This window comes from Salvelinus fontinalis, chromosome 27, assembly GCF_029448725.1.
Source record: "Salvelinus fontinalis isolate EN_2023a chromosome 27, ASM2944872v1, whole genome shotgun sequence".
NCBI lineage: Eukaryota > Metazoa > Chordata > Actinopteri > Salmoniformes > Salmonidae > Salvelinus > Salvelinus fontinalis.
Window position 1 is genome coordinate 9,120,145 of NC_074691.1, and position 27,089 is coordinate 9,147,233.

The 27,089-nt window shown below is 42.7% G+C and overlaps 1 protein-coding gene across 2 annotated transcripts; it reads right to left on the reverse strand.

The window, feature by feature from the left end:
• Nucleotides 1-661: 661 nt before the first annotated feature.
• LOC129824988 (mitogen-activated protein kinase kinase kinase 7-like) lies at nt 662-26,712 on the reverse strand. Of its 2 annotated transcripts, XM_055884599.1 has the most exons (17): nt 25,625-26,712; nt 24,908-25,018; nt 24,725-24,790; nt 24,543-24,588; nt 22,762-22,900; nt 21,756-21,880; nt 20,263-20,391; nt 19,633-19,763; nt 19,302-19,383; nt 18,929-19,047; nt 18,504-18,651; nt 11,137-11,217; nt 8,409-8,476; nt 7,351-7,453; nt 6,683-6,744; nt 6,081-6,196; nt 662-4,396 (listed from the first exon to the last, which is right to left on the reverse strand). In XM_055884599.1, the coding sequence occupies exons 1-17, from the start codon at nt 25,703-25,705 to the stop codon at nt 4,216-4,218; spliced, it is 1,788 nt and encodes a 595-aa protein (XP_055740574.1). In that variant the 5' UTR covers nt 25,706-26,712; the 3' UTR covers nt 662-4,215. The 2 variants fall into 2 exon arrangements, with proteins under 2 accessions (XP_055740574.1, XP_055740575.1); XM_055884600.1 differs by lacking the exon at nt 11,137-11,217 and having other exon boundaries at nt 25,625-26,710.
• Between the last annotated feature and the right edge of the window lie 377 nt (nt 26,713-27,089).

Below are 27,089 nucleotides of genomic sequence, written 5' to 3' on the forward strand. Positions count from 1 at the left end.
TGTAACTAATCCTATTTTTGCCATATAAAACAAGATTATAATTTCATACAATCAATAAATTAGGTTACAAGTCTTGAATCATTACACAAAGTACTAAAGGTCAGGTTTGAGCCCCTCAATTGTTACACCATACAGTGGCAAACGCTCAGTTTCTTTGTCTGTGAAAAACAGCCTCAGTTCCTGGACAGAGAACATGTCTAGATCTTGTACGCCACCTCCTGGCAGAACACCCCAACACCCAGAAATCCCCATTATATAAGATAAAGAACAGCAAAAAAAAAATGAGCGGGATGAACCCCCCCCCAGTAATGATTGAACTTAGACACAGTAAGGTCCTTGACTGATGTGATGCCAGTCATCAGTAGTCAGTCCTTTAGCAGACTAATTTGTTTGTGTTGCCAGTTCAGGTGTGAACAAACACCTTACCCAGCACCCCACAACCCTCACAGAAGGGTGTTATGGGAAGCTTTGAGATATAAGATGAAATCACCTCTGCAAGATGAATTTAGCTCATCATCTAATCATAACAAGAGGGATAACGTTTTGGCATTTTTTGTAATAATGAGCCATATGGATCAATACGTTTTATGAATTATTTGGGTGGGCGTGTAGACCACACATTCTCTCACACACAAAAAAATATATAAAACATGTTAAAAAATACAATTTCTTAATGTTAAAGTTTATTTCATGATGCCTCCCTCCCAGGCACATACAGTGCCTTCAGAAAGTATTCATACCCCTAGATCTTTTCCATATTTTGTTACATTATAGCCTCAGCAAATACTCCATAATGACAAAGTGAAAACAGGTTTTTAGAAAAAAACTAAAAAAAACTTTTTACATAAGTATTCAGACCCTTTGCTAAGAGACTTGAAATTGAGCTCAGGTGCATCCTTTCAATTGATCATCCTTGAGATGTCCTTCAACCTGTAGTAACTTCAATTGATTGGACATGATTTGGAAAGGCACACACACCCGTCTACATAAAAGGTCCCACAGTTGACAGTGCACGTCAGAGCAAAAACCAAGCCATGAGGTTGAAGGAACTGTCCGTAGAGCTCCGAGGGAGGATTGTGTCGAGGCACAGATTTGGGGAAGGGTACCAAAAAAATTCTGCAGCATTGAAGGTCCAAGAACATAGTGGCCACCATCATTCTTAAATGGAAGAAGTTAGGAGCCACCAAGATTCTTCCTAGAGCTGGTCGCCCGGCCAAACTGAGCAATCGGGGGAGAAGGGCCTTGGTCAGGTAGGTGACCAAGAACCAAATGGTTAGACTGACAGAGCTCCAGAGTTCCTCTGTGGAGATGGTTGTCCTTCTGGAAGGTTCTCCCACCTCTTCAGCACTCCACCAATCAAGCCTTTATGGAGTGGCCAGATGGAAGACACTCCTCAGTAAAAGGCACATGACAGACCGCTTGGAGTTTGCCAAAAGGCACCTAAAGACTCTCAGACCATGAGAAAGAAGATTTTCTGGCTTGATGAAACCAAGATTAAACTCTTTGGCCTGAAAGCCAAGTGTCACTTCTAGAGGAAACCTGACACCATCGCTACGGTGAAGCATGGTGGTGGCAGCATCATGTTGTGGGGATGTTTTTCAGCGGCAGGTACTGGGAGACTAGTCAGGAACCAAGGCACAGATGAACGGAGCAAAGTACTGAGCGATCCTGGATGAAAACCTGCTCTAGAGTCCTCAGGACCTCAGACTGTGGCGAAGGTTTACCTTCCAACAGGACAAAAACCCTAAGCACACATCCATGACAATGCAGGAGTGGCTTCGGGACAAGTCTCTGAATGTTCTAGAGTGGCCTAGCCAGAGCCCGGACTTGGACCCAATCTAATATCTCTGGAGAGAACTGAAAATAGCTGTGCAGCAATGCTCCCCATCCAACCTGACAGAGCTTGAGAAGATCTACAAATAAGAATTGGAGAAACTCCAAATACAGGTGTGCCAAGCTTGTAGCATCATACCGAAGACTCACGGCTGTAATCACTGCCAAAGGTGCTTCAACAAAGTACTGAGTAAAGGGTCTGAATACTTATGTAAATGTGATTTCAGCCCTTTTTTTTTTTTTATATACATTTGCAAAAATGTCATTTTTTTTGTTGCTCTGTCACTATGGGGTATTGTGTGTAGATATTTAATGCATTTTAGAATAAGGCTGTAACCTAACAAAATGTGAAAAAGTCAAGGGGTCTGAATGCTTTCCGAAGGCACTGTATCTGTTCCCAATAGTTTAAGAAAATGAACCCTTACACAATTTCACCTGTCACCTCCCTTGTAAACCATCATAATATATACACTTTGAAGTACAAGACCCAAACAGTTAGTTACATGTAAATCAGTAAAACCAGAGGATTGTGCAAAACATTTGAAGGACTGTAGCAGCGACGTCAGGTCTGGTCAAATGAAACGGCAAGACAACATTTCAAAATAAGACCAATTCTCATTGTAAGTGTAGATCTCTAAATCAACTTTCTTCTTGCATGGATACTTAAACCTACTGGGATTCATTCTATTAAATTGGGAAAAGCAGTGACAGAGATCATGATTTCTTTTGCAGCCTATTGACATCATTCATTTGACCAGACAATCAGCCTCCTGGTAAACCATTGGCATAATATACAATTCTCCCTCAAAACAAAAGTCATACCATTCTCACTGACTGACTGTCCATTACATTCAAATGAGGCGCAAGTGAACACCGCAATAAAGGAACGAAAAACAAGTCAAATACTTTAAAATCTAGCAATCAAATTCTAAGGCAACATGTGAACTAAAAACAAAATACATATAGGCGAGGGATAGGCCTCTTGTACATCTCTGCATTCCCATACCGGATAAAAGTATAATCCCTAACACCAAAATGGATAGGAAAAAAACAAAAGGAAACTAAATTAAGTCATGATAAACATGTTACACTTTGAACCTCGTGCATAGTTTATTTTAATTAAACAGGTTGAGATAAGAAGTCTGTCGTCTTTGCTTGCGTTTTTTGTGGTTGTTGAAAGCAAACTATAAATATTTAATCTCTGTTTGAGGCCCGACCCATGTTTCTATCCAGGTACTTGTGACAAGCCAAGTCCTTCCTTTTTATCAAAGACATCATGGATGTGCAAGGCATATCTAAAATACATCCCCCGGTAAAATAAATAGAACATACATTAAATACTTTCAGATAGGTTGTGGTGGATTTCTTTTGTAAGGGGTTGTGCTCACCCCCCAAAAAAGGGTGGCTATTTTTGCATTAAAGGGTAACAAAACAACAACAAAAAAACACTTAGAGATCAAAGATTAGTCAAATAGATTCTGGTCATAATTCATTAAAACACCAACTTCTGCGCATAATTCACACTTGTCGTCTAGACCGTCTTTGTTTTTCACATTCTCAAGGACACATGGCCATTGGCCAGTTAGGAGGACAGGTCAGGGTAAAACTAACCAATGGGAGGACTGGACTGTGGGAGGAGGGGTGGACACACACTGACCAGGCAGCCCAGGGGAGGGTCCGAGGGGCCCTGAGAGCAATAGAGATAAACATATTTCACACCCCTCACTGGCCTCCCCCTCCAATCAGGCTCAGCAGTTACTGTACTCACATACTTCAAGAAGCAGCAGCAGTTACTGTACTACGCTCACACACCTCAAGAAGCATCGCATCCTGACTAAAAGGATGGCTGACAATCGAGGCCTAGAAGCCCATCTCTCTGTCCCGTGTGTTCACTGAACCCAGGGGAGGCAACCCCAGGACTCCAGATCTTTATGGCCAGAGAGAGCAGATGCATGCTGATTGTTTTGGCCTGCTATCAAAGAATATACTGTAAAGATGTGCAAGAGACATTCCATAACAGCTTGATTGAGTGCACACCTCATATTCTGTTCCATGTTATCAGCAGGGTGTGTCTATAACGCAACATGCAGGTACACAGTTAAACACAGGTCTCTTTACAGTACAAGGTAAAACAAGATCCACTCACTGGAACCTACAGGGTGAAGGAGTGGGCACCTAGGTTGAGATCATAGTTGTCATGGGGCAGAGGGGGGAGGAGGAGAGAGATAGTGTCAATTCTTTTGCAGGTAGGGTCTGGGTTTCAGACTAGACTACAGGTGACCCAGGAAAGAGCAGAGGCAGGGGAGGAGAACAGGGGATATGGGGACAGTTTGTTTGTGTGTCTCTGCAGCATGATCCAGGTGGCGGCCAGCTTGTGGCCCATCACGAGGTGCCCTGTCTCTTCTGTTGCTGAGCACGGATCAGTTCCAGCTGCTTTTTGCACTTCTGGTAGTAGGTGGACAGAGATTTGTTCTCCTCCAGTAGCTTCTTGTGCTCCTGGACCAGGCGGGACGTGTTCTGCTGGTCCTTCTCGTCTTGGTCCAGTTCAGCGATCAACTCTTTCCTGGAGATATAAATTGGTTTTATTTACACATACAAATATATCTGCCACAATGGTGGACTTGAGCAGTTTACAATATGGAAAACTGAATTGCAGTGCTGCAGCTTACATCAGATAACAAGAACATTACTAAAAAGAGAAGCACAAAGGTGCACCTTGTGCCGGGGAAAATAAAAGGCCACTCTAAAATGTGCAATTTTGTCACACAACACAATTCCACAGATGTCTCAAGTTGAGGGAGTGCGCCATTGGCATGCTGACTGCAGGAATGTCTACCAGAGCTGTTACCCGATAACTGAATGTTAATTTCTCTACCATAAGCAGACTCCAACATAATTTTTGAGAATTTGGCAGTACTGTACGTCCAACCGGCCTCACAACCACAGACCACGTGTAACCACGCCAGCCCAGGACCTCCACATCTGGCTTCTTTACCTGCGGGATCGTTGAGACCAGCCACCCGGACAGCTGATGAAACTGAGGAGTATTTCTGTATTTTTTTGTGGGGAAAATCTTATTCTGATTGGCTGGGCCTAGCTCCATCCATGGCTGCGCTCCTGCCTAGTCATGTGAAATCAATAGATTAGGGCTTAAGTAATTTATTTAAATGTACTTTTCTTTATATGAACTGTAACTGGATAAGATCATTGAAACTGTTGCATTTACAAGGCCCAATGCAGCCGTTTTTGTCTCAATATCAAATAATTTCTGGTTAACAAGTACCTGTGTTACTGTGATTTGTTTATTTGTTACAGTTTTCATTTAAAACAAATATAGTTTCTCAGCAAAGCGCACTTTCTCAAGCAATAATTTAACTCAGCACTGTCAGAGTACTCTGATTCGAGAGAAAACTAGCTGTTATTGGCAGAGAGGTCTGGAACTCTTTCTGGAACTCATGGTGATGTCACCAGGCAGGTTAAAACTAAATCCCACCAAAACAGGCTGAAATTTCAGCTCGTCTTTTCAAAACAGCTCTTATACTAAAAGGGCATGATCATCATTTTCACCATTTCACAGTATTATTTGCATCTCATAGTGTGTAAATGTATATAAGACAGAAGAATCACGCTGTTGACTACATTGGGCCTTTATTCCGATAATTGTGAATTACTCAGCTGTGCTTAAACAGAGGCACTTCACAATAAGCACAACAGAGGCTGGAGAGAGATGCAAAGGAGCACCAAAGCATCGGATAGCTCGTGTGAGAAAAACGCTGACTCCACAAACACGGTAGTTTCCTTGCTAAAGTCATCGTCTATAAATATGAGCTGAGCTCTTTAGCCAAATACAGCCAGTTGTTCCACTGCATAGAAGGCCTGTCTGCCTTGGATTTGTCATCGAAATTCAGTAATTGCCTTTGGGTGGCCTTCTGCATAGTCATACGCCCAAGCCTAAATACGTGCTACACATCTGATGGAGCTGCTTGTTATGTTAATCACAAGACAGCCCACCCCTTAACACGGGAGACGATTTGTTGTCTGTTTATATGAAAATTATATGTGTATGGTCACATTCAGCAGGGCTTACAGTACAAGAGTTAATTACATTAGACCCAGCAGTACCACATCAGTCCCCTTAAAAAAACAAAAAAACAGAATGAACAAATAGAGTATTACCTCAGCACTTTGGTAGTGGCTGAACGCTTGCCCTACAAGATGGAGAGGTACAGTAAGGGTTCACTACTCACCTTCTCTGGATCAGTAAGGCGATTTCTGTCTGCACTTTCAGGTACTCCTGGGCCATTTTACAGTGCTGCTCAAACACGGCCATGGACTCTTTGGAGTTCGGGCAAGGAGCGAGGGGCTGAAAATAAACCACGCATGTTGTCATTAATTGATCTAGGGAGCTTATAGCCAGTTAGAAATACATTTTGCAATACATCTATCAGCTCTCAGAATCGTCTGAGCTTTTAAAAATACACAACATGTCTCACCGCCGTTGCCGGTGGGTATTTATAAAGACATTCCGCTTTTGAGATAGCATCATTTTCTCACTGACAACAGAAGTAATCCCTGTACTAATTGAGTTAATACAGTCAATTTGCAGTGTCCTTGAAAACATCGTTGAGTGGGAAAACCTCAACATTTGAATTCAAACACAAAATAGAGCAATCTACAAAAGAAAAATAATCAAGAGTTTGTCAAATGGCCAATCTCGAGGGCAATTTTGACAGGTCACACAAACACTTGAATGGGATGGGAGTGGGATCAAGCTGTTTTGTGGCATAAAAGAATGCTTAACATTAGCAGGACAGGGTCGGGGGAGGTCCGGTATGAAATGGAACCCTACCTGCAGCTGGTGGTCCAGAGTGAGATATGCCATGGGAATGGAGTTGTCTGAGCCGTTGGTATCTGGGCAGGAGAGAGCAAGACTTGTGTTTGTTTTTGGTCTGACAGTGACACCAGCACAGGCCCAGGCGGTGCAAGATGAGTCGACTGGGCAGGCACACAGTTATCAATAGACACCAGAAGTCCTTCAACAGAAATAGACCTGTGTCAGTGTCCCCGCCCCTCTCAGGCTCCGTGTGACAGGAGACCAGCGCCTTAAATCATTGATGAGGATTACGTAATGTCTGCAGAACCTGCTCAAGTGATTTACACCCCCATCCACAATGACATTGATGCCATTACAGCACTCAGGGTTGTGAGAGGGTGACACAACCAACACGAGACGCTGACTTCATTCAATCAAACTGGTTCTAAACGCCAACCTTCACTTTTTCGTCTCTCAACAGTACAAAGGCAATGGGATACAATGTCTTGGGATCTTACATTAAGCAACAAGTTGAGCACCAGCATCAATATAGCGTAATACAGTAAGGAACATGGGCAGTATGAGTGAATTTGCTCATCAAATTATTATTAGTACATGTACCAAACTCCTTCCAGCTCCATCTGTAGAAGTAGCTGTAGACAGTGAGATGAGCATGTTTGAGTGAGAGATGTAGACTACTATACCTGGGGGGTCATCGGGAGAGAAGCTGTACCCTCGGCTGCTGGTCTTATCAGGCGGCATCATCCTCACACTGGGACTGGAAGACCTGCTGCTGTTCCTACTCCCCTGTAACAGAACCACAACACTGTCAATCACTCATACAGCCGCTGTAACAGGCCAACAACACTGTCAATCACTCATACAGCCGCTGTAACAGGCCAACAACACTGTCAATCACTCATACAGTCCCTGTAACAGGCCAACAACACTGTCAATCACTCATACAGATAGAAGAAATGGCCCTTTTGTTTTTGTCCATGGCGCATACAACATCTGACACTCAAGCAAAGTCAACAATGACTACGGCAACAGAAACCCACATGGAAATCCTGAGCCTGTTCCAGTGGGGTAAAACAATGCATAGTTTGTCAAGTAAAAAGTGTCAAGTATAAAAAGGGTGAAAAACAAGGTCTAAAGTCTGTTTGAGGTTATGTACACACTTCCACAAGAGAGAAACACAGAAGAAAAATCAGAGGAACCACCATCTCTGTCACACTATTGGGAATTCATCAAAATATTCTCTTTCCTAATTCACAAAAGGTATAAGAACACAAAAATAAATAAACCCGTGTCCAAAGTCTAGTTTCTTACTAAACTCAGTGAACTTTGCTACTGCATAGCTCTGCACAGAAAGATGTGTGCCTTTTAACAAAATATACTGTAGAAATCAACATTTCAGAATGCAAGGATGTAGGGGCTTATTTGAAGGTTGTCCGTAGGGGGGGAGACAATGTTCTTTCTACACCTGGAATATCTTGATCTTCTCAAAAGTGACATATCAAACAATATTCTCCGTCACATCCTGTAGCATTTCCCCCCATGGGACACCTTGTTTGACCGAGCATGTATCAAATCCTCCGAGAGCAAGCAAAACATGATAGGCGTGATCAGTCAAAATGCAAAACAATCCAAAGAGGGGAGAGAATATACTATACCACTCTGAAAAGGAAATCAAATGAAAGGCTTCTGTACGGTGCTACACTCGATAACCCAGGCCCTGTTCTACTGCAGAGCATCTTACCTGGCTGGAGTCTGTGCCGATCCCCGGGAGGTCCTGTACAGATCTACGCCTCTGCGCCTCACAGGAGGCTGTGGAAAGGATGGAGTGAAAGGGAGAGATAGAGAGAAGAAATGAAGTGGGGGGGGGGGGGGGGGCATGAGCGAGACCCAGAGACAGTTCCAGGGGACTTGTCTGTTGCCTGTCTGCCTGCCTGTGGTGTGGGATGGGGGGGGGGGGGTCCGATCCACAGAGCCAGGACAGCTGCACAGATTTAACCCCCGACTCCCTGGCCTATCAACATGTGCTATGGCATGGCCATAAAATTACCATAGAGCAGCAGTTATCCCCCCAACCTTTACACTAACACGGCACAACACACGCGCAGACAATCACCACCACTACCATCACTCCATTGCAGACCACACCTACTGTACCACATGAATAGGTAAGCCTCACTGTGTCATGTGTTTGTGCAGATCTGCTTGTTTGGGTTGGTGGGGCTGGTGATGGGGAACTAGGCTATTTCAGGGCTCACAACACATTGCAGGGTCTCAGACAAGACTAGCAGGCCTGGCCCTGTCCTGCAGTCTTCCTCATTAATCCCCAGCCAAGGTAAACCTGAGGTTGGCTCTGACCTGCCTGGCATCTTCAGAATAACAGGAGAAATTCCAGCCATCTGGCAGTTGAAGATATTATTAGTTCCATCTCTGCCAGAGAACTCTGAACAATGTCTTCAGAGTCACGTCTGACTGTTGGAATATCAAGCTGCTGGAAATTATCGGACAATGAGAGCATTGTGGTCTTTTTACCCCCCGCACACTCCTTGCTGTCAATCTCAGAGACCCATACAATACCACTTGAACTACTGCAATGTGAGAAACATTAAAGGTAACCATTAAAATATTAGATTTTTGCACAATTGAAGTCAGTTGCTAGAAATATGACATTGCAATATGACAAACCTGTTTAGGGTTGTAATTTGAAATACTTGCCAACACCTGAAATAGTTATTTTTTTATATAAAATTCCTGATATGGAACTAACATCTAAAACTACCAAGAATGTAGGTTTGTGAAATGTGGCACTACAGGGAACAGGGATGGGGGAAATTGGTCCCGTGTGGCTCAGTTGGTAGAGCATGGCGCTTGCAACGCCAGGGTTGTGGGTTCAATTCCCACGGGGGGATAAGAGCGTCTGGATAAGAGCGTCTGCTAAATGACTTAAATGTAAAATGTAAATGTAAATTGGCCCTCTGTCTATTTTCTGGTACAGTAGGTCTAAGTACTGGTCTAATGGTCTTACCATTTTAACTTTACCTCTCCAAAGTAGGATATATCTATAGCACAACACGTTTAAATAGACACACAGGCAGAGACACACAGAAACAATACACTGAACGTTGGATTGAGACGCATGCTCATCTGTCACTGCAGTGATTGTTGCTCTAGGGCCTATACATCAGAATAAGGTCCTGTTATAGTCGTGTAGTATGTAAAAAGAATACTTTGCAACTATAGCCATTTTAAGTTCCAGCTCACTACGATACAAAACTGAAGACAATTGAATTAGAATGCCAATCCAAAACGTCAACAACAAAAAAATCAAGTAACGCCTCGTACTAATTGAGCTACTAAATAGAGACTGGTGTCAAATGAACTGTAGGAATGAGTGACACCCAGGTGTGCCACATACAGTGATAACAACCCTGTCATACTTTTAATATCCCCTTACGTCAGCCCTCTCCCTTAGTCACTCAGTTTAATTAACTACTCATTCAACATGTCTTAAACAGCTCCTACTTCCTAAATAGAAAAGGCCTGTGATATCCAGGGCTGCTGTCCCCATTTCTTTCATCCTTATCTCGGATGGTAATAATAGCTGTGTGACCCACAATGTGAGGGAAATTAATCAAAATGACTTTTACAAAGTTAATGGATGTAAAGAGAAGAAGCAAAAAAATATATATTCGCAGAGCTTTAAACAGACGTCCTCTATGCATGAGAGACAAGGACGAGCTGAGAGGAGAGAGCTGAGAGGGGAGCTAGCAACCAAGCCAACTGATTTACTCCCTCCCTGCCTGCAGTAAAACCAGAACGACATCTGAGAGACAAACAGGACCATGAGTTATGCATCTTATCATCACACCAATTTCACCCCCCCCCCCCCCCCCCCCCCCCCCCACGGCAAATATGCTGATTAGATAACCGGTCTGTGCCCCTAAAACAAGAGTCTATTCTATTAGTTTTGCACCAGGCTAACTCAAGTCTGGATTAATCCATGAATCTGGATTAGATAAATAGATAAGACGGATCTATGTGAATTGAATTGGCTCCATCAGCACCTTGTGGCTAGAGGGCGAAACCCCAATAAGACCGCCACCATGTTAACTCATGCCCCTTTTAACATGTTGTCAAAGCCACAAAAGACAAGAGAGGAAAGAGAACTCTGTGTTACTCCAGGTTTATCATCATTCATGAATAATGATTCATAAAATAGATTGGGGAATATTTAGTTTTTTAATATCCCCATATTTCAATTCAAATGGAAAATGCAAAGACAAAGTATAAGGTGTTTGGCCAGTTGGCCCCTACAGAAGCCAGTGACCCTTGTAGCCTGTGATACCTGGAGTAACAGACACTACATGAACAGCAGTGTCAGAGCCCAGTGCAAACAGAGGAACCCGCTGATTCAGTTCAGTCAAGCCAGCTACACCCAGGGCACCAGGTAGCCTGGTGGTCCGCACTGGTACCTGTGAAGACGATCTTGGGAACGTCCAGAATGGTGCCAAATGACGCCGTTTTACGGTGGCCTCGTTTATACTGGGGACGTGCTGCAACAGATACACACACACACAGCTGGCGTACACATGCATGCAGACAAAGAGAGAGGGCCCAGAGCTGGAGCATACATGTCGGATGGTGCCCTCTCCCCCTCACTCCTCTCTGGACTCTACTGGCACGCAGAGCACAAAAGTACATGCACATTACATGGGAAGTATGCGTCCTGTGGTTAGTTGATTGGTTTGGCATCACAGTGCTAGCGATGCCGATTTAGGCCCGGCATGGGAAGTCTCAGCACAGACATGTTAGGCATTCAGCTACACGTAGCAAGCAGTTTGAATGTACTAATAGGAATATTTACTATGAATCCACTTAGAAAAGATGATCAAATCATATAGATGGCTCTGAAGATTGTAATATACACAGTAACTACAGCATAATTTATTTAACTATTGAAGAGCTTTGAGGATATACAGATTAAAGCTAAATACATGATTATTATTCATGAAATACCATTGACAACAATAACACATGGAACGTTGAAAATAATTGACATCGCAAAAACATTCTCAAAGAAAGCTGCAAAGAAAGCATGAGGGAAAACCCTGACAAGAGACTTAATTATAGCTTTTTCATGCCAAACAGTATTTGACTGCCTCCGAAGCTTAAAATTTAGACATGACAGGGCGGATGATGAATACAAGACATCCTCTCAGCCTTCGATCTGTGTGAGGGAGGGGAGATGATTGGCACCAGAGGGGCATATGGAGGCGCTTATATGAGGGGTGAGGCATGCAGTTTGACGGAGAGGGAGACATGATAGTCGCTTCTGATGGCATAGACATTTTTCCATCTCTCGTATTGGGATGAAACCCACTTCAGTAGCTGATGTAAGATTACTGTATGTATGTATGTATGCATGTGTGTATCTATCACTCTTACAGAACGCCATGGGCAGTTTATGTAAAAAATTTGCATATTCATATGCACATCTCTGAGGACTATATCGTTGGCTAGGCCTACTTCAATGTGACAGAATCTGTATCTCCATCAGTGTTGGGGTCGTTACGAATTTAAAAAAATATATATTACCTATTATTTCTTTTAACAATAACAAATTACTTGACTTATTACTCCCTGGGAAAAGTAATTAGTTCCAACTACTTGTTATATTACTTTTGCATTACACCCCCAAAATGTTGTGTGTCCTCACTCAATGTAAACAATGTCAACGTTACGTAGGCCTAAGGCACGGTCTAAGGCACTGCATCTCAGTGCAAGAGGCGTCACTACAATCCCTGGTTCGAATCCAGGCTGTATCACATCCGGCCGTGATTGGGAGTCCCATAGGGCGGCGCACAATTGGCCCAGCATCGTCCGGGTTTGGCCGGGGTAAGCCATCATTGTAAATAAGAATTTGTTCTTAACTGGCTTGCCTAGTTAAATAAAGGTTACATTTAAAAAAAGTAGCCCAATAATGACAGATTTTACTGTTGATAAGGGCAACATTTCCTCAACTACAAGTTTGTTGAGCTCTCCATGGGTTACAGCGTGTCCTCCAAAACGATTCAAATCAAATCTTGGTTGTTTGGATGAGATAGGCCTAAAGCAGGGATCGTCAACTAATTTCAACCGAAATTCGGAACATAATTACAAATAATTGTAGACTGCAAACTAACCGCAAGAAGCCCAAACATATATAATATTTGACTAAAACAATAATTTCAAACCTTTCTTACATTTGTATACGATCACATCTCTCTATTATGCGTTGGAATACTTGTGAACAGATAAATCGTTTTTTTTTTTATACACTGCTCAAAAAAATAAAGGGAACACTTAAACAACACAATGTAACTCCAAGTCAATCACACTTCTGTGAAATCAAACTGTCCACTTAGGAAGCAACACTGATTGACAATAAATTTCACATGCTGTTGTGCAAATGGAATAGACAAAAGGTGGAAATTATAGGCAATTAGCAAGGCACCCCCAAAAAAGGAGTGATTCTGCAGGTGGTGACCACAGACCACTTCTCAGTTCCTATGCTTCCTGGCTGATGTTTTGGTCACTTTTGAATGCTGGCGGTGCTCTCACTCTATTGGTAGCATGAGACGTAGTCTACAACCCACACAAGTGGCTCAGGTAGTGCAGTTCATCCATGATGGCACATCAATGCGAGCTGTGGCAAAAAGGTTTGCTGTGTCTGTCAGCATAGTGTCCAGAGCATGGAGGCGCTACCAGGAGACAGGCCAGTACATCAGGAGACGTGGAGGAGGCCGTAGGAGGGCAACAACCCAGCAGCAGGACCGCTACCTCCGCCTTTGTGCAAGGAGGTGCACTGCCAGCGACCTGCAAAATGACCTCCAGCAGGCCACAAATGTGCATGTGTCTGCTCAAACGGTCAGAAACAGACTCCATGAGGGTGGTATGAGGGCCCGACGTCCACAGGTGGGGGTTGTGCTTACAGCCCACCACCGTGCAGGACGTTTGGCATTTGCCAGAGAACACCAAGATTGGCATATTCGTCACTGGCGCCCTGTGCTCTTCACAGATGAAAGCAGGTTCACACTGAGCACATGAGCACATGTGACAGACGTGACAGAGTCTGGAGACGCCGTGGAGAACGTTCTGCTGCCTGCAACATCCTCCAGCATGACCGGTTTGGCGATGGGTCAGTCATGGTGTGGGGTGGCATTTCTTTGTGGGGCCGCACAGCCCTCCATGTGCTCGCGAGAGGTAGCCTGACTGCCATTAGGTACCGAGATGAGATCCTCAGACCCCTTGTGAGAACATATGCTGACACATGCACATTTGTGGCCTGCTGGAGGTCATTTTGCAGGGCTCTGGCAGTGCACCTCCTTGCACAAAGGCGGAGGTAGCGGTCCTGCTGCTGGGTTGTTGCCCTCCTACGGCCTCCTCCACGTCTCCTGATGTACTGGCCTGTCTCCTGGTAGCGGCTCCATGCTCTGGACACTACGCTGACAGACACAGCAAACCTTTTTGCCACAGCTCGCATTGATGTGCCATCCAGGATGAACTGCACTACCTGAGCCACTTGTGTGGGTTGTAGACTCCGTCTCATGCTACCAATAGAGTAAGAGCACCGCCAGCATTCAAAAGTGACCAAAACATCAGCCAGAAAGCATAGGAACTGAAAAGTGGTCTGTGGTCACACCTGCAGAATCACTCCTTTTCTGGGGGTGCCTTGCTAATTGCCTATAATTTCCACCTTTTGTCTATTCCATTTGCACAACAGCATGTGAAATTTATTGTCAATCAGTGTTGCTTCCTAAGTGGACAGTTTGATTTCACAGAAGTGTGATTGACTTGGAGTTACATTGTGTTGTTTAAGTGTTCCCTTTATTTTTTTGAGCAGTGTATATATTTTTTATAACTTGATGTCTCACACACACACACACACACACACACACACACACACACACACACACACACACACACACACAAACAAAGGTTTAGACGGCTATGAAAAGCCAACTGACATTTATTCCTGATTATTATTTGACCATGCTTGTCACTTATGAACATCTTGGCCATGTTCTGTTATAATCTCCACCCGGCACAGCCAGAAGAGGACTGGCCACCCCTCATAGCCTGGTTCCTCTCTAGGTTTCTTCCTATGTTTTGGCCTTTCTAGGGAGTTTTTCCTAGCTACCGTGCTTCTACACCTGCATTGCTTGCTGTTTGGGGTTTTAGGCTGGGTTTCTGTACAGCACTTTGAGATATTAGCTGATGTACGAAGGGCTATATAAAATAAACCTGATTTGATTTAGACACACCTACTGATTCAAGGGTTTTTCTTTATTTGACCATTTCCGACATTGTAGAATAATAGTGAAGACATCAAAACTATGAACACAATTGGAATCATGTAGTAACCAAAAAGGTGTCAAATCAAAATATATTTTATATTTGAAATTCTTCAAAGTAGCCACCCTTTGCCTTGATGACAGCTTTGCACACCCTTGGCATTCTCTCAACCAGCTTCGTGAGGTAGTCACCTGGAATGCAGGTTAACAGGTGTGCCTTGTTGAAAGTTAATTTGTGGAATTTATTTCCTTCTTAATGCATTTGAGCCAATCAGTTGTGTTGTGACAAGGTAGGTGTGGTATACAGAAGATGGTCTATTTTACCAAATAGGCCTAAGTCCATATTATGGCAAGAACAGCTCAAATAAGCAAAGAGAAACAACAGTCCATCAATTACTTTAAGACATGAAGGTCAGTCCATCCAGAAAAGTTGCAGTTGGAAAAACCATCAAGCGGTATGATGACTGGCTCTCATGAGGACCACCACAGGAAAGGAAGACCCAGAGTTACCTCTGCTGCAGAGGATAAATTCATTAGAGTTACCAGGCTCAGAAATTGCAGCCCAAATAAATGCGTCACAGAGTTCAAGTAAGAGGCACATCTCAACATCAACTGTTCAGAGGAGACTGTGTGAAGCAGGCCTTCATGGTTGAATTGCTGCAAAGAAACCATTACTAAAGGTCACAAATAATAAGAAGAGACTTGCTTGGGCCAAGAAACACAAGCAATGTCTTTGTGAGACGCAGAGTAGGTGAACAGATGATCTCCATATGTGTGGTTCCCACCGTGAAGCATGAAGGAGGTGGTGTGATGGTGCTTTGCTGGGGACAATGTCGGTGAATTATTTAGAATTTAAGGCACACTTAACCAGCATGGCTACCAAAGCATTCTGCAACGATACCGTCATCCCATCTGGTTTGTGCTGTGTAAGGGCTATTTGACCAAGGAAAGTGATTGAGTGCTGTATCAGATGACCTGGCCTCCACAATCACCTGACCTCAACCAAATTGAGACGGTTTGGGATGAGTTGGACCGCAAAGTGTAGGAAAAGCAGCCGACAAGTGCTCAGCATACGTGGGAACTCCTTCAAGACGGTTGGAAAAGCATTCCAGGTGAAGCTGGTTGAGAGAATGCCAAGAGTGTGCAAAGCTGTCATCATGGCAAAGGATGGTTACTTTGAAGAATCTCTGACATTTGTTTAACACTTTTTTGGTTACTACATGATTCCATGTGTTATTTTGATGTATCCAATGTTGTTCTACAATGTAGGAAATAGTAAAAATAAAGAAAAAACCTTGAATGAATAGGTGTGTCCAAACTTTTGACTGGTACTGAGCACGTGCCTTCAGAAAGTATTCATACCCCTTGACCTATGCCACATTGTTGCGTTACAGCCTGAATTCAATATTTTTTTCTGACCCATCCACACACAATACCCCATAATGACAAGAGGATTTTCTTGTTGTTGAAATTTTAGCAAATGTATTGAAAAGGAAATACAGAATTCTCATTTACATAAGTATTCACAACCCTTTGCTATGACACTCCAAATTGAGCTCAGGCGCATCCAATATCCTTTGATCATCCTTTGATCATCCTTGAGATGTCACTAGAACTTGATTGGAGTCCACCTGTGGCCAATTCAATTGTTTGGACATGATTTAGAAGGAAACACACTTGTCTAGGTCCCACAGTTGACAGTGTCAGAGCAGAAAGTCCAAGGAACTGGCCGTTGATCTCCGAGATAGAAATGTGACGAGGCATATATCTGGGGAGGGGTATACAACTATTTCTAGAGTGTTGACATTTTCTACCCAGACTCTGCCTAGAGCTGGCTGTCCGACCAAACTGAGAAACCAGGCTAGAAGGACATTGCCAGAGAGGTGACCAAGAACCCAATGACCACTCTGACAGAACTGCAGAGTTCCTTAGCTGAGATGGGAGAAAATGCCAGAACGACATCAGTCTCTTCAGCAATCTGGGCTTTATGGGAGAGTGGCCAGACGGAAGCTATTGCTGTGAAAAACGCACATGACAGCATGCCTGGAGTTTGCAAAAAGGCATGTGAGACTCAGAGCATAAGGCAAAAGACAATGTAGTCTGATGAGACAAAATTTGTACTATTTGGCCGGAATGCAAAGCACAGCTCATCACCCATCTAACACCATCCCTACCTTGAAGCATGGTGGTGGTAGCATCATGCTATGGGGATGCTTTTCAGCGGCAGGGACTGGGAGACTGGAAAGTATATAGGGAATAATTAATGGAGCTAAATACAGGCAAATCCTTGATGAGAACCTGCAAACAACCTTAGACTCGGGCAAAGATTTACATTTTAACAGGACAATGACCCCAAGCATACAGCCCTTTGGCTGTATGTGAAAGTCCTTGAGTGGCCCAGCCAAAGCCCAGACTTGAATCCCATTGAAAATCTGTGCAAAGACTTGAAGATTGCTGTTCACCACCCCTCCCCATCCCATTGAGAAAATCTACAAGGAAGAGATTCTCCAAATTCAGATGTGCAAAGCTGATAGATATACTGACGACGACTCAAAGCTGTAATTGCCGCCAAAGGTGATTCTCTACAAAGTATTGACTCAGGGGTATGAAAACTTACAATGTGTAAATGAGATATTTCAGTATTTCATTAGCAACAATTTAAATTCTAAAAACATGTTTTCACTTTGCCATTATGGGGTATTGTGTGTAAAAATCAGTTTAATCCATTTTGAAATCAGGCTGCAACACAACAAAATGTAGAATCAGCCAAGTGGTATAAATACTTTCTGAAGGCGCTGTATATATCTTTTATTTCATTTATTTTAGCTCAGAAAACTCAAGGCCAAATAAAACCGGGTCTGCCAGTTGGGGAACACTGGACTACAGTCATCTTCAGCAGCAACGGTCAGGTCTCGGGGGTCTTCCGCTAAGAGTTTTGTGTTGGCGTGTTGCCTTTGCAGGTGCTTCAAGAGATTGGAAGTCGTGGTTCTAGCAGTGGAGACGTGTTTCTCGCTTGGGCACGGCTGACATTTTACAGTTATATTCTTGTCATTTTGTTCTACCAAATCAAAGTAATGGGAGCACTACCATGCTAAGAAAGTCAATGTTTTAGATGCTTCTGACATTTTTCATCTTCCTCACTAAAACAGTTATTAAAAGTGTGTATAAACAGGAACTTGGTGAGAAGACAAATTCATTATATTTTTATATTGCGCCAAGAGGGAATAAATCACTCATATTTATTAGGATCAATAACTGTAATAGGAAGGGAATGATAGCAAAAGTAAATACCTATTTATTTGATCAGTAACTGTAATAGTATTACTCAAATTGGAACAGTAACTCTGTTATATTAATCATTACCGCAAAACGTTATATTGTTACCCGCAACACTGATCTCCATACTCTACAGCAGTGTGTGGGTGTGTTACGAAAATATGTAGACCTATACTTGTCCTCTTGCATAATCCATTGTGGGGTACGTAGGTTGTAGATTCTGACGTTACCTGCAGGAGCGAAAGGCACCCTGTGCTCCAGCTCTGACAGGTCTGCGCTCATTCTTTTGCTCTCGGAGGCCACCAGGCTGTGGGTTCGCCCCGACAGGCTCTCAACACTGCCCCCTCTGGACAGAGGCAGGCTTCGCAATGGGTCTCCCTGAGAGCACAGACAAAACAGATACTGTTGGGCTACTGTACATTTTACTAATATTCACTTAGGTCATCAAATTATGGTTTAGAGTACTGATGGTTACTTCAAAATGACCATTACTTTCATACGAGGCTTGTGTAAATCCTTTTGTTTATATCAACACAAACGTAATTGCCTTAATTCGTCTACCTTTTCTTTCTAGTTACTTGACAAAGTAAATTGTTCCAGTTTAATTGTTGTGGTAGAAATGGCTAGCAATGTACAGTACAGCTTGCTGCCTTACCTTTGGCCTGAACTGATGTGCAAACTGAGGTTTGATCTTGATTGTGTCGTTGCTCCCTTGAGAGTCCCCATGCTCCATGTTTGTGTCACTCTTGCTGCTAGTGCAATCCACATAGGAACCTATAATACCCAATGGAGAGGTAGTGAGACAAAGAAGATATTTCCACATTACGTCAATGATGTTTCATGAAGGTAAAACTATAGTGCAGGTAATAAAAGCTTCCATTATTTCAAGGATATAGATTTCTATTTATTTATCCTTTATTTTAGCAGGGAGTCCGATTGAGACCAAGGTCTCTTTTACAAGGGAGCCCTGCATCTCAACAATAACCCAATCAGCAGCATAGGAGCAACAACAATACTCAGTAAAATACCTGTGCTCGAGGCCGAGTTACTCTGTCCTTCATCTGAATACTGGTAAGGGTATTGCAAGGGTTCATCAGATCCTGGGAAGCACTGGAAAAGAAGTTGACAGATAATGTAAGAGTGCCATTACCAACACTGACGGGTAGATAAGCAGTCTGAGAACAGGACACCATGGAAAGAGTCCTGCATGCATCCAGGGTTAGTGTCGGCATAGAATTAAAATGAACACTGGAATAGACATTGTGGCAGTTAATGACTGCAGGGCTGCCATCTTGGTCAAGCAATCTTTAATTTAATGCATCTCTATGAGTATGAGTGTGTGTCTAGGAGGGCCTTTACCCTCATAAGATGGGTCATGATCTTGACTATCTCCTCCATGGAGGGCCTCTGGGAGGGGTCTTTGGACCAGCAGCGGGTCATCAGGCTCTCGATGGGCTTGGGAAAGCTCTTGATGAGCGGTGGCCGGGTGCCTGAACACCATCAACACAAACAGATAAGGATAAATTAGATCAATATTCATCTCTATGAATACAAACAATCACAAAACAGTCACAGTAAAACGTATGGAAACTCAAATCTGTTAACATGAGGACGTTCCAGAAAGTTCATTGCGGTACAAAACACGAAGAACACTTGCAAATGACAGCCCCTGCTGTGGAGGCTCTGCTAACGTGTCAGAGAAACGGGCGCAGCAGCAGTGTCGTGGCCCCAGGTGTGCTCCTGCTCTCAGACAGTCAGTGTTTCGTTAGCATTCTGCGCCATCACTCTGTGTGTGACGGAAGAAACCGCGGGGAGCGCCTCACAGGCGAGTGTCTTTTAATTGCTCTTCACCGTCAGCCTCGTAACTCATTTAATCTCTCAGCAGGTCTCACTGGGGACCTGGCTCTGAAACACCAGGGCGATTGACATGTCAGCACCACCATGAACGAATTCACCGCCCCAACCTCCACCCCCACCACTTGGACTCACCGTTGTGCACCGCCCACATGATGCGGAAGGCCGGCCCACCGATCTCGTCAAAGGGCTTCCGACGCGTGATCACCTCCCAGAGAATGATTCCCCAGCTGAACACATCACACTTCTCACTGTAATTGCTGCCTGAAAGCACAGAGGAGAGAAAGAGCTCCACTCAGGGCCTTTCAGATGGGAAAAAAAACGATGGGCTTGACATAGCTCTGATTGACTGATGAAAGGTAATTCTCTGAGGCACAGTTAAGTGAGGAGTGTTGAGGGAGGGGATGTTTATGGGAAAGCACAGGAAGCCTTTATTTGGTCTGCACCTTTAGACCACAAATGTGATGAAAATAAGGAGGCAATTTTACTTCAGGGCCTCTCCGGAGATGCATAATTACTGTGGCTATTACTGCGGAATTAAACTGCTCTTCACACATATGTTATGGTCTGTGTCCCAAATGGCACTCTATTCCCTTTTTAGTGCACTATTTCTGACCAGGGCTCTGGACAAAAGTAGTGCGCTGTATAAGGAATAGTGTCATTTGGGACTCAGCCTTAAAGTTGATGTGCTGCTTAGGCCTTTTGAAAACATTTCTCCCTGTGATGCAAATTAGCTTTAAGGAGGTCATTCTGGGGGCAAATGTGAGGTGCTTAATTGCATGGAGTCATGTTACTCCCTCAACAAACAAGATAATGACTACCTCATTTGTGTTTCCTCCTGACCGCCTCAATGTGTTTTGTAAAACAAAGTACATTAGGCTACCACCCGAGAGCATAGACTAAAATGCTACATTCTCTCAGGGATGATACCTTTCCTTCCATTCCAGTTTTTCTCCGAGGATCTTTTTTAGCAGTGGTGGCAAAGTTTGCGTAGAGACAAAATGTTGCTGTTTAAAAGCTAGTTTCCTGCAATTCTACACATTTTGCCATGGCTTATGCTATCCGAGTGACTCAAACATAACTAAATCTATGGGAATTTTAGATTCTCCCTGACTGTCTTGTTTTTATTTGGTAGTTCTTAAAGATTATCTTATTTCAAAATATATAGCGCCATTTTTCTACATACATGGTTTAAGTCGTTTAATTTAACAGTGAAACACTGCATTCACCTAAAAGTCTGTGTGCAGTAATAATGCATACCACTCAAGATATGAATGATTGTAAATTAAGAGAATACTAACAAAAGTTGGATCATAAATCATCCTTTGAGAAATTATGGCGTCTACGTGTTTGCAGTGCCTTCCAGTGATCAAGTGAGTGACAAATCGAAAGTGGAGCACTATTACAATTAATGAGCACTTCCACCACTAGACATGAGCTCTACTATAAACACTCTGGTCTTAACAGTAGTATCACTTAAACGCCGACTATCAATGAACTCTAGGTGAACGCATTCGTGAAAGGCTACACCTGTTTAGATAGCCCTTGTTCTCAGATGTGTGCAATCTAGGCCGGACAGACATCTCTTTGCATGTGTTTCAAAAGCTCCCCATGCAGCTCATGCTTGCCTTCAAACACCTCAGGGGCCATCCAAGCTGCACTTCCCTTGTTGTTGGTCATGTGGGTCTGAATGTCGCACGCAGTCCCAAAGTCACATATCTTCAGCACGGTGCCACCGGCAACAAGGAGCAGGCTGAAACAAACAAGGAAACAAGGATCTACTCAAATGCTAGACGTGAACTTCAGTGGTTGGTGACGTGTGAGACTACGTGAGGGTAACTACCAGAGGCTGCTGAGGTCTTATTGGGTTACAAACACTTCATAAATCCACGTTTGATTCCATGCAAACATTTCTAATCATAAAAAACACTGAAAAAGGAAATACAGTAAGTAAGATTCTTACTTTTAAACATACAAGGGGGAGAAGTCAAATCCCCTATAGAAAATAACTCTACAACCACACAAACATTCTGGCAGCACCCAATGTGTAACACAAAGGAAGTGAAGGTTAGGTTAACAGCACTCTGTGGCAGCATCCCAAATAGCACCCTATTAACTACATATGAGCCCTGGTCAAAAGCAGTGTGCTATAAAGGGAATAGGGTGCCATTTGGGATGTAGCCTGTGAGTTCAGCCAGTGGTCGACAGGCCTAACCCATTTCTTCTCAGGGAGTAAATTCTGGACAGGTTTCTAGGATATGGACCAGCTGGTCATTCCCACAGTACCCTGTCACTGCCAGGGACTTTTTCCCCGTCAGAGGCCAATAAATAACCTCTGGACCCGGTACAGCTACTCTAAGCAATTCAGTCAGAGGCATACTATGAAAACACTAAGGCCTCACTACTGAAGCCAGATAAAAAAATAAACAAACATTGGTCTATCATAACAGAGGACTAGAGGATGACAAAAGCTATGCTCTTTTGGTTTAAAAAGACAGATAACGCATTTCACGCTATTGCATAGTATAACATAGGCTACAACACACAACTAACAAATGAAACCTTGAGTGGCGGCCACTTTATGGGCAGTGAAACGAGAGACAACAGAGAGTGAGGAGGTGGGGAGGAGCATACTTGGGTGGTTTGAGGTCCCTGTGAATGAGAGCCTTTGGTTTCATGCCATGGAGATAGGCGACCCCTTGGGAACACTGAAAACACCAGCTCATGGCATGGGAGGCAGTGTAACAGGGGAGAGGTTCAGCACCATGCAGAACTGTGGACAGAGAACACAGTCACTACTACAGAGAGCTCCAAATAAACACAGAACAGATGCACCACACACATATCCACAGAGACCTCGAAACCAATGCAAACACTCATCCAGACAACCAGTGGTGGAAAAAGTACCCAATTGTCATACTTGAGTAAAAGTAAAGATGCCTTAATAGAAAATGACTCAGGTGAGTGAGTCACACAGTAAAATAATACTTGAGTAAAAGTCTAAAAGCATTTGGGTTTTAAATATACTTCAGTATCAAAAGTAAATGTAATTGCTAAAACATACTTAAGTATCAAAAGTAAAATATTATCAAATTGTATTTGTCACATGTGCCGAATACAACAGGTGTAGACTTCACCGTGAAACGCTTACTTGTAAGCCCTTAACCAGCAATGCAGTTCAAGAAATAGTTTAAAAATATATATTTACTAAATTAACTAAAGTAAAAAATAAAATAAAAAGTAACAATAAAATAACAATAACGAGGCTATATACAGGGGTTACCGGTACAAGGTCAATGTGTGGGGGTACAGGTTAGTCGAGGCAATTTGTACATGGGTAAAGTGACTGGGTAGGTATGGGTAAAGTGACTATGCATAGATAATAAACAGCCGTGTAAAAACAAAAAATATAAATCATTTCTAATTCCTTATATTAAGCAAACCAGAAGGGACAGGTTTCCTTATTTCTTTATTTTACGGATAGCCAGGGGCACAATTCAACACTCAGACATCATTTACAAACAAAGCATTTGTGTTCAGTGAGTCCGCCAGATCAGAGGCAGTAGGGATGACAAGTAATGTTCTCTCGATAAGTGCGTGAATTTGACCATTTTCATGTCCTGTTAAGCATTCAAAATGTAACGAGTACTTTTGGGTGTCCAGAGAAAATGTATGGAGTAAAAAGTACATTATTTTCCTTAGGAATGTAATGGAGTAAAATTAAAAGTAGTCAAAAATATAAATAGTAAAGATATACCAAAAACTACTTAAGTAGTTCTTTAAATCATTTGTACTTAAGTACTTTACACCACTGCACAGAACACACTCTTACAGAGATGTTAGACAAAGAGTTAAGAGAGTAGGTATACACCATTCAAATACACAAATAACCACCGAATAACATCAGTGGTGGAAAAAGTACCCAATTGTCATACGTGAGTAAAAGTAAAGATGCCTTAATAGAAAATGACTCAGGTGAGTGAGTCACACAGTAAAATAATACTTGAGTAAAAGTTATAGTTTCAAGTATTCAAAGTTTTGACGACCACAACTAAGAACGTCAACTTTAATGATCCTAAAATATTACTTTGATAGAGATTCAGAGGGATCACAGGAGACAAGGTGGTAAAGTGCTTGAGCAGGTAAAGGGCCATTTACACTTCCTAACTCTGATACTCCACTTGCAGTTCACTGTGCAAGGACTGACCAATGTAATAGTGGGCTATTTAAGGAATCATGCCAATAGTGTGCTTATTAAGAGAATAGTTTGCATGTGGGTATTGGAGTTAATGACACATTGACTGCAATATTTCCACTTGTTTGGTATGGCATGGCATGTGTTGCACTAATTTGCAATGGCCAAGTCTACTGTGGTAGTGCAGTAGGCCATCCTACATAATTGCCCAGAGACCCACCATTGTACAAGGACCCCCCTTCAGCATATTCCATCACCAGGCAGACCTAGATGGGAAAATTAGCATTAGGCAAGAATAACAGAAGGCTAATAATGTACTGTTCTAAGGTATTTACAACAACAACTGGCAAAACCATAGGCTATAACACACTGAAATATTGGAGTGTTTAAAAGCTGACTTACTGGATTATTGCATGAGCCATACAACTTCACAATGTTGGGGTGATTCACACGTGAAAGTTGCCGCAGCTAGGGAGGGGAGAGAAGGCAACACAATCAAGATTGGTTTCCTTTAGTTGTAATAAACAGCATTGTCACCACTTTGCAGAACATCTCTACTTGTAGCCCAGTATAATATGACAGTACCTCAACTATGAACGCTTTCCTTTCAGATTCACTCTCTATTGTCTTGATTGCGACATCTTTGCCTTTCCATTTGGCCTTGCAGACAACACCAAAAGCGCCTCTCCCCACGACCTGAAAGAGAAGAGGTAGACAACATAAGCAAAGTGTGTTGGATGCATTGTTATTAATCCCTTATAATCATGGCAATACTAAATCCACTTTCCACCTGCATATATTAGGCCTAGCTAACACTGTCGTTATTTTTTGTGGAAAAGTTCCATTACACAATCCAGCATATCAATCACAGTATGTGTGCAGTCAACATCAGCTGATGGAGAGGGGTCTTATGTCTATGTGTAGGGCCCACCTGTGGGGAACTGCAACTAACTAACTCGATACATAATCAAAACAAGAACTGCCAAATCGATTTGGAACATAGGTAGCTAGCTGTATCATGTCTATGGCTTGGGCAAAATCATTGATGAATGGCATAGCTATAGTGACATAGTTAATGGTCATGTTTAATTACCAAGCTTTTCAAAACCAGAATAAACAAACATTCCTTGCATGGTAGAACTATCTAGTATGACGATTGAGATAAAGCATTATGGCAACTTCAGTGTCATGACCTGGTTTTAATGTATATAGTCATGCCACTAACATAAGAGGATACGAGGATGACCCCACACGTGCCAATCAAATGGAATGTTGTTGATATATAGCTTTTGAACTACTTACCTCCTCAACTTCAATATCCACATAATCTATTTCTTCAAAGGGATATCCAGGTGAAGTTTCGAGCATATCGGCGGAAGACATTGCTAACTAGCTAACTAACGTTACTCATTAAAACCAAGATGTTCCAAAATCAAATCAATGAATAGCTAAAACATGCATAACACACGCACTCGAAGAAACAGCTAAAAATAATATTGCATGACATAACTTGCCAAGACACTGGTGGACTTAACACGGAAATAAATTAACTTTAAAAACTGGAGCTCATAAACTGTGTTAGCTGGCTAGATAGCCAGCTCAGTACAATCATACACAGCCAGCAGGTAGCTAACTGAGCTAGCTACTGTAGCTAGTTAACTAGCTAAGGCAGTTTAGTAACGTTACCTAAAAAGCTAACTAGTTAGCGAACAATTTGAATAAAATAATTTTTCAATTGCCATATCATGTATGCCAACGACGTTTGTTAACTAAAGTAATTCAGCAAGTTAGCTAGCTATACATGACACTAGGCCGCTTGCTGGCCTAGTATGCCAGCCCGTCACCGCGGTAGACTGAGGTGCACCCCACCGGTACTAGTGGCTCGAGACATTGGGTGATTGATTTCCTCAACATTTAAAACTCAGAGAATCGATTTGACTCGCGGACATAACTTTAAAATGACGACTCTGATACTTCTTCCATTATATACTTTTGTTTTTTCCCCCGCAGTTGTTGCAGGCAGCAGCTCCAGGAAGTTTGCTACCTTAATTATGACCCACCAATTTTGTTCCCCGAATGGCATGCAGATGCAACTTCGTAAATAGTGTTGCTATAATAAAAAGGATGCTAGTTTTATTAACATTATTACAATAGATGCATGCATAAGTGTGTGCCTCTTGTATAAGTATCGTACATGTTAATAATATACATACAGTTGTAAAACGCAAATGACAGCTGTGATTTACTGCCTGAATGGAAATGTTGTTAGAGTGACACAGGTATAATACAATGCTACTCATTTTAGTGTTTCAAAATGAAATTGTAAATTTATCAAATGGCGCATCAATCATGATCCATCAATCAGAGTTTGTCTGGTACTCAGGACAAAATACAATTCAGTTGTTGCCCATTTAATGTGGATTAAATCCAGGGGCGCAGTTTTGGTTTAAAAGTGGGAGGGACATCATTTATTATTATAAAAAAACAATATCCAGTCGGATAAACACTCCAAACAGCCAACCCGCCCGCTCGGAGGCGTCTGCATGGTCCTAAAGCACAACCCTGCCTCATTTTGTATCACATTCCAAAGATAAAACTGGGGGGGGGGGGGGTGCAATTTCAGAATATGGTGGGGACATGTCCCCCGTCACCAGCGAAAGTTTCGCCCCTGATTAAATCTGTAAATCCCTATTCACCCCAGAATCAAGTGACAGAGTAGGAACCATCATTTTGGTCAGCGTTTCCCAGGGAAGCCTAATTAGGGTGT

Bases quoted from the DNA above. Each gene is read 5' to 3' on its own strand.
- LOC129824988 (XM_055884599.1), bottom strand. From the start codon at position 25,705: ATGTCTTCCGCCGATATGCTCGAAACTTCACCTGGATATCCCTTTGAA. The intron at 7,454-8,408 runs GTAAGATGCTCT...GTTCTGTTACAG, and splicing joins TCGGCACAGACTCCAGCCAG to GGGAGTAGGAACAGCAGCAG. The intron at 6,745-7,350 runs GTATAGTAGTCT...TCTCCTGCCCAG, and splicing joins CTCTCCCGATGACCCCCCAG to ATACCAACGGCTCAGACAAC.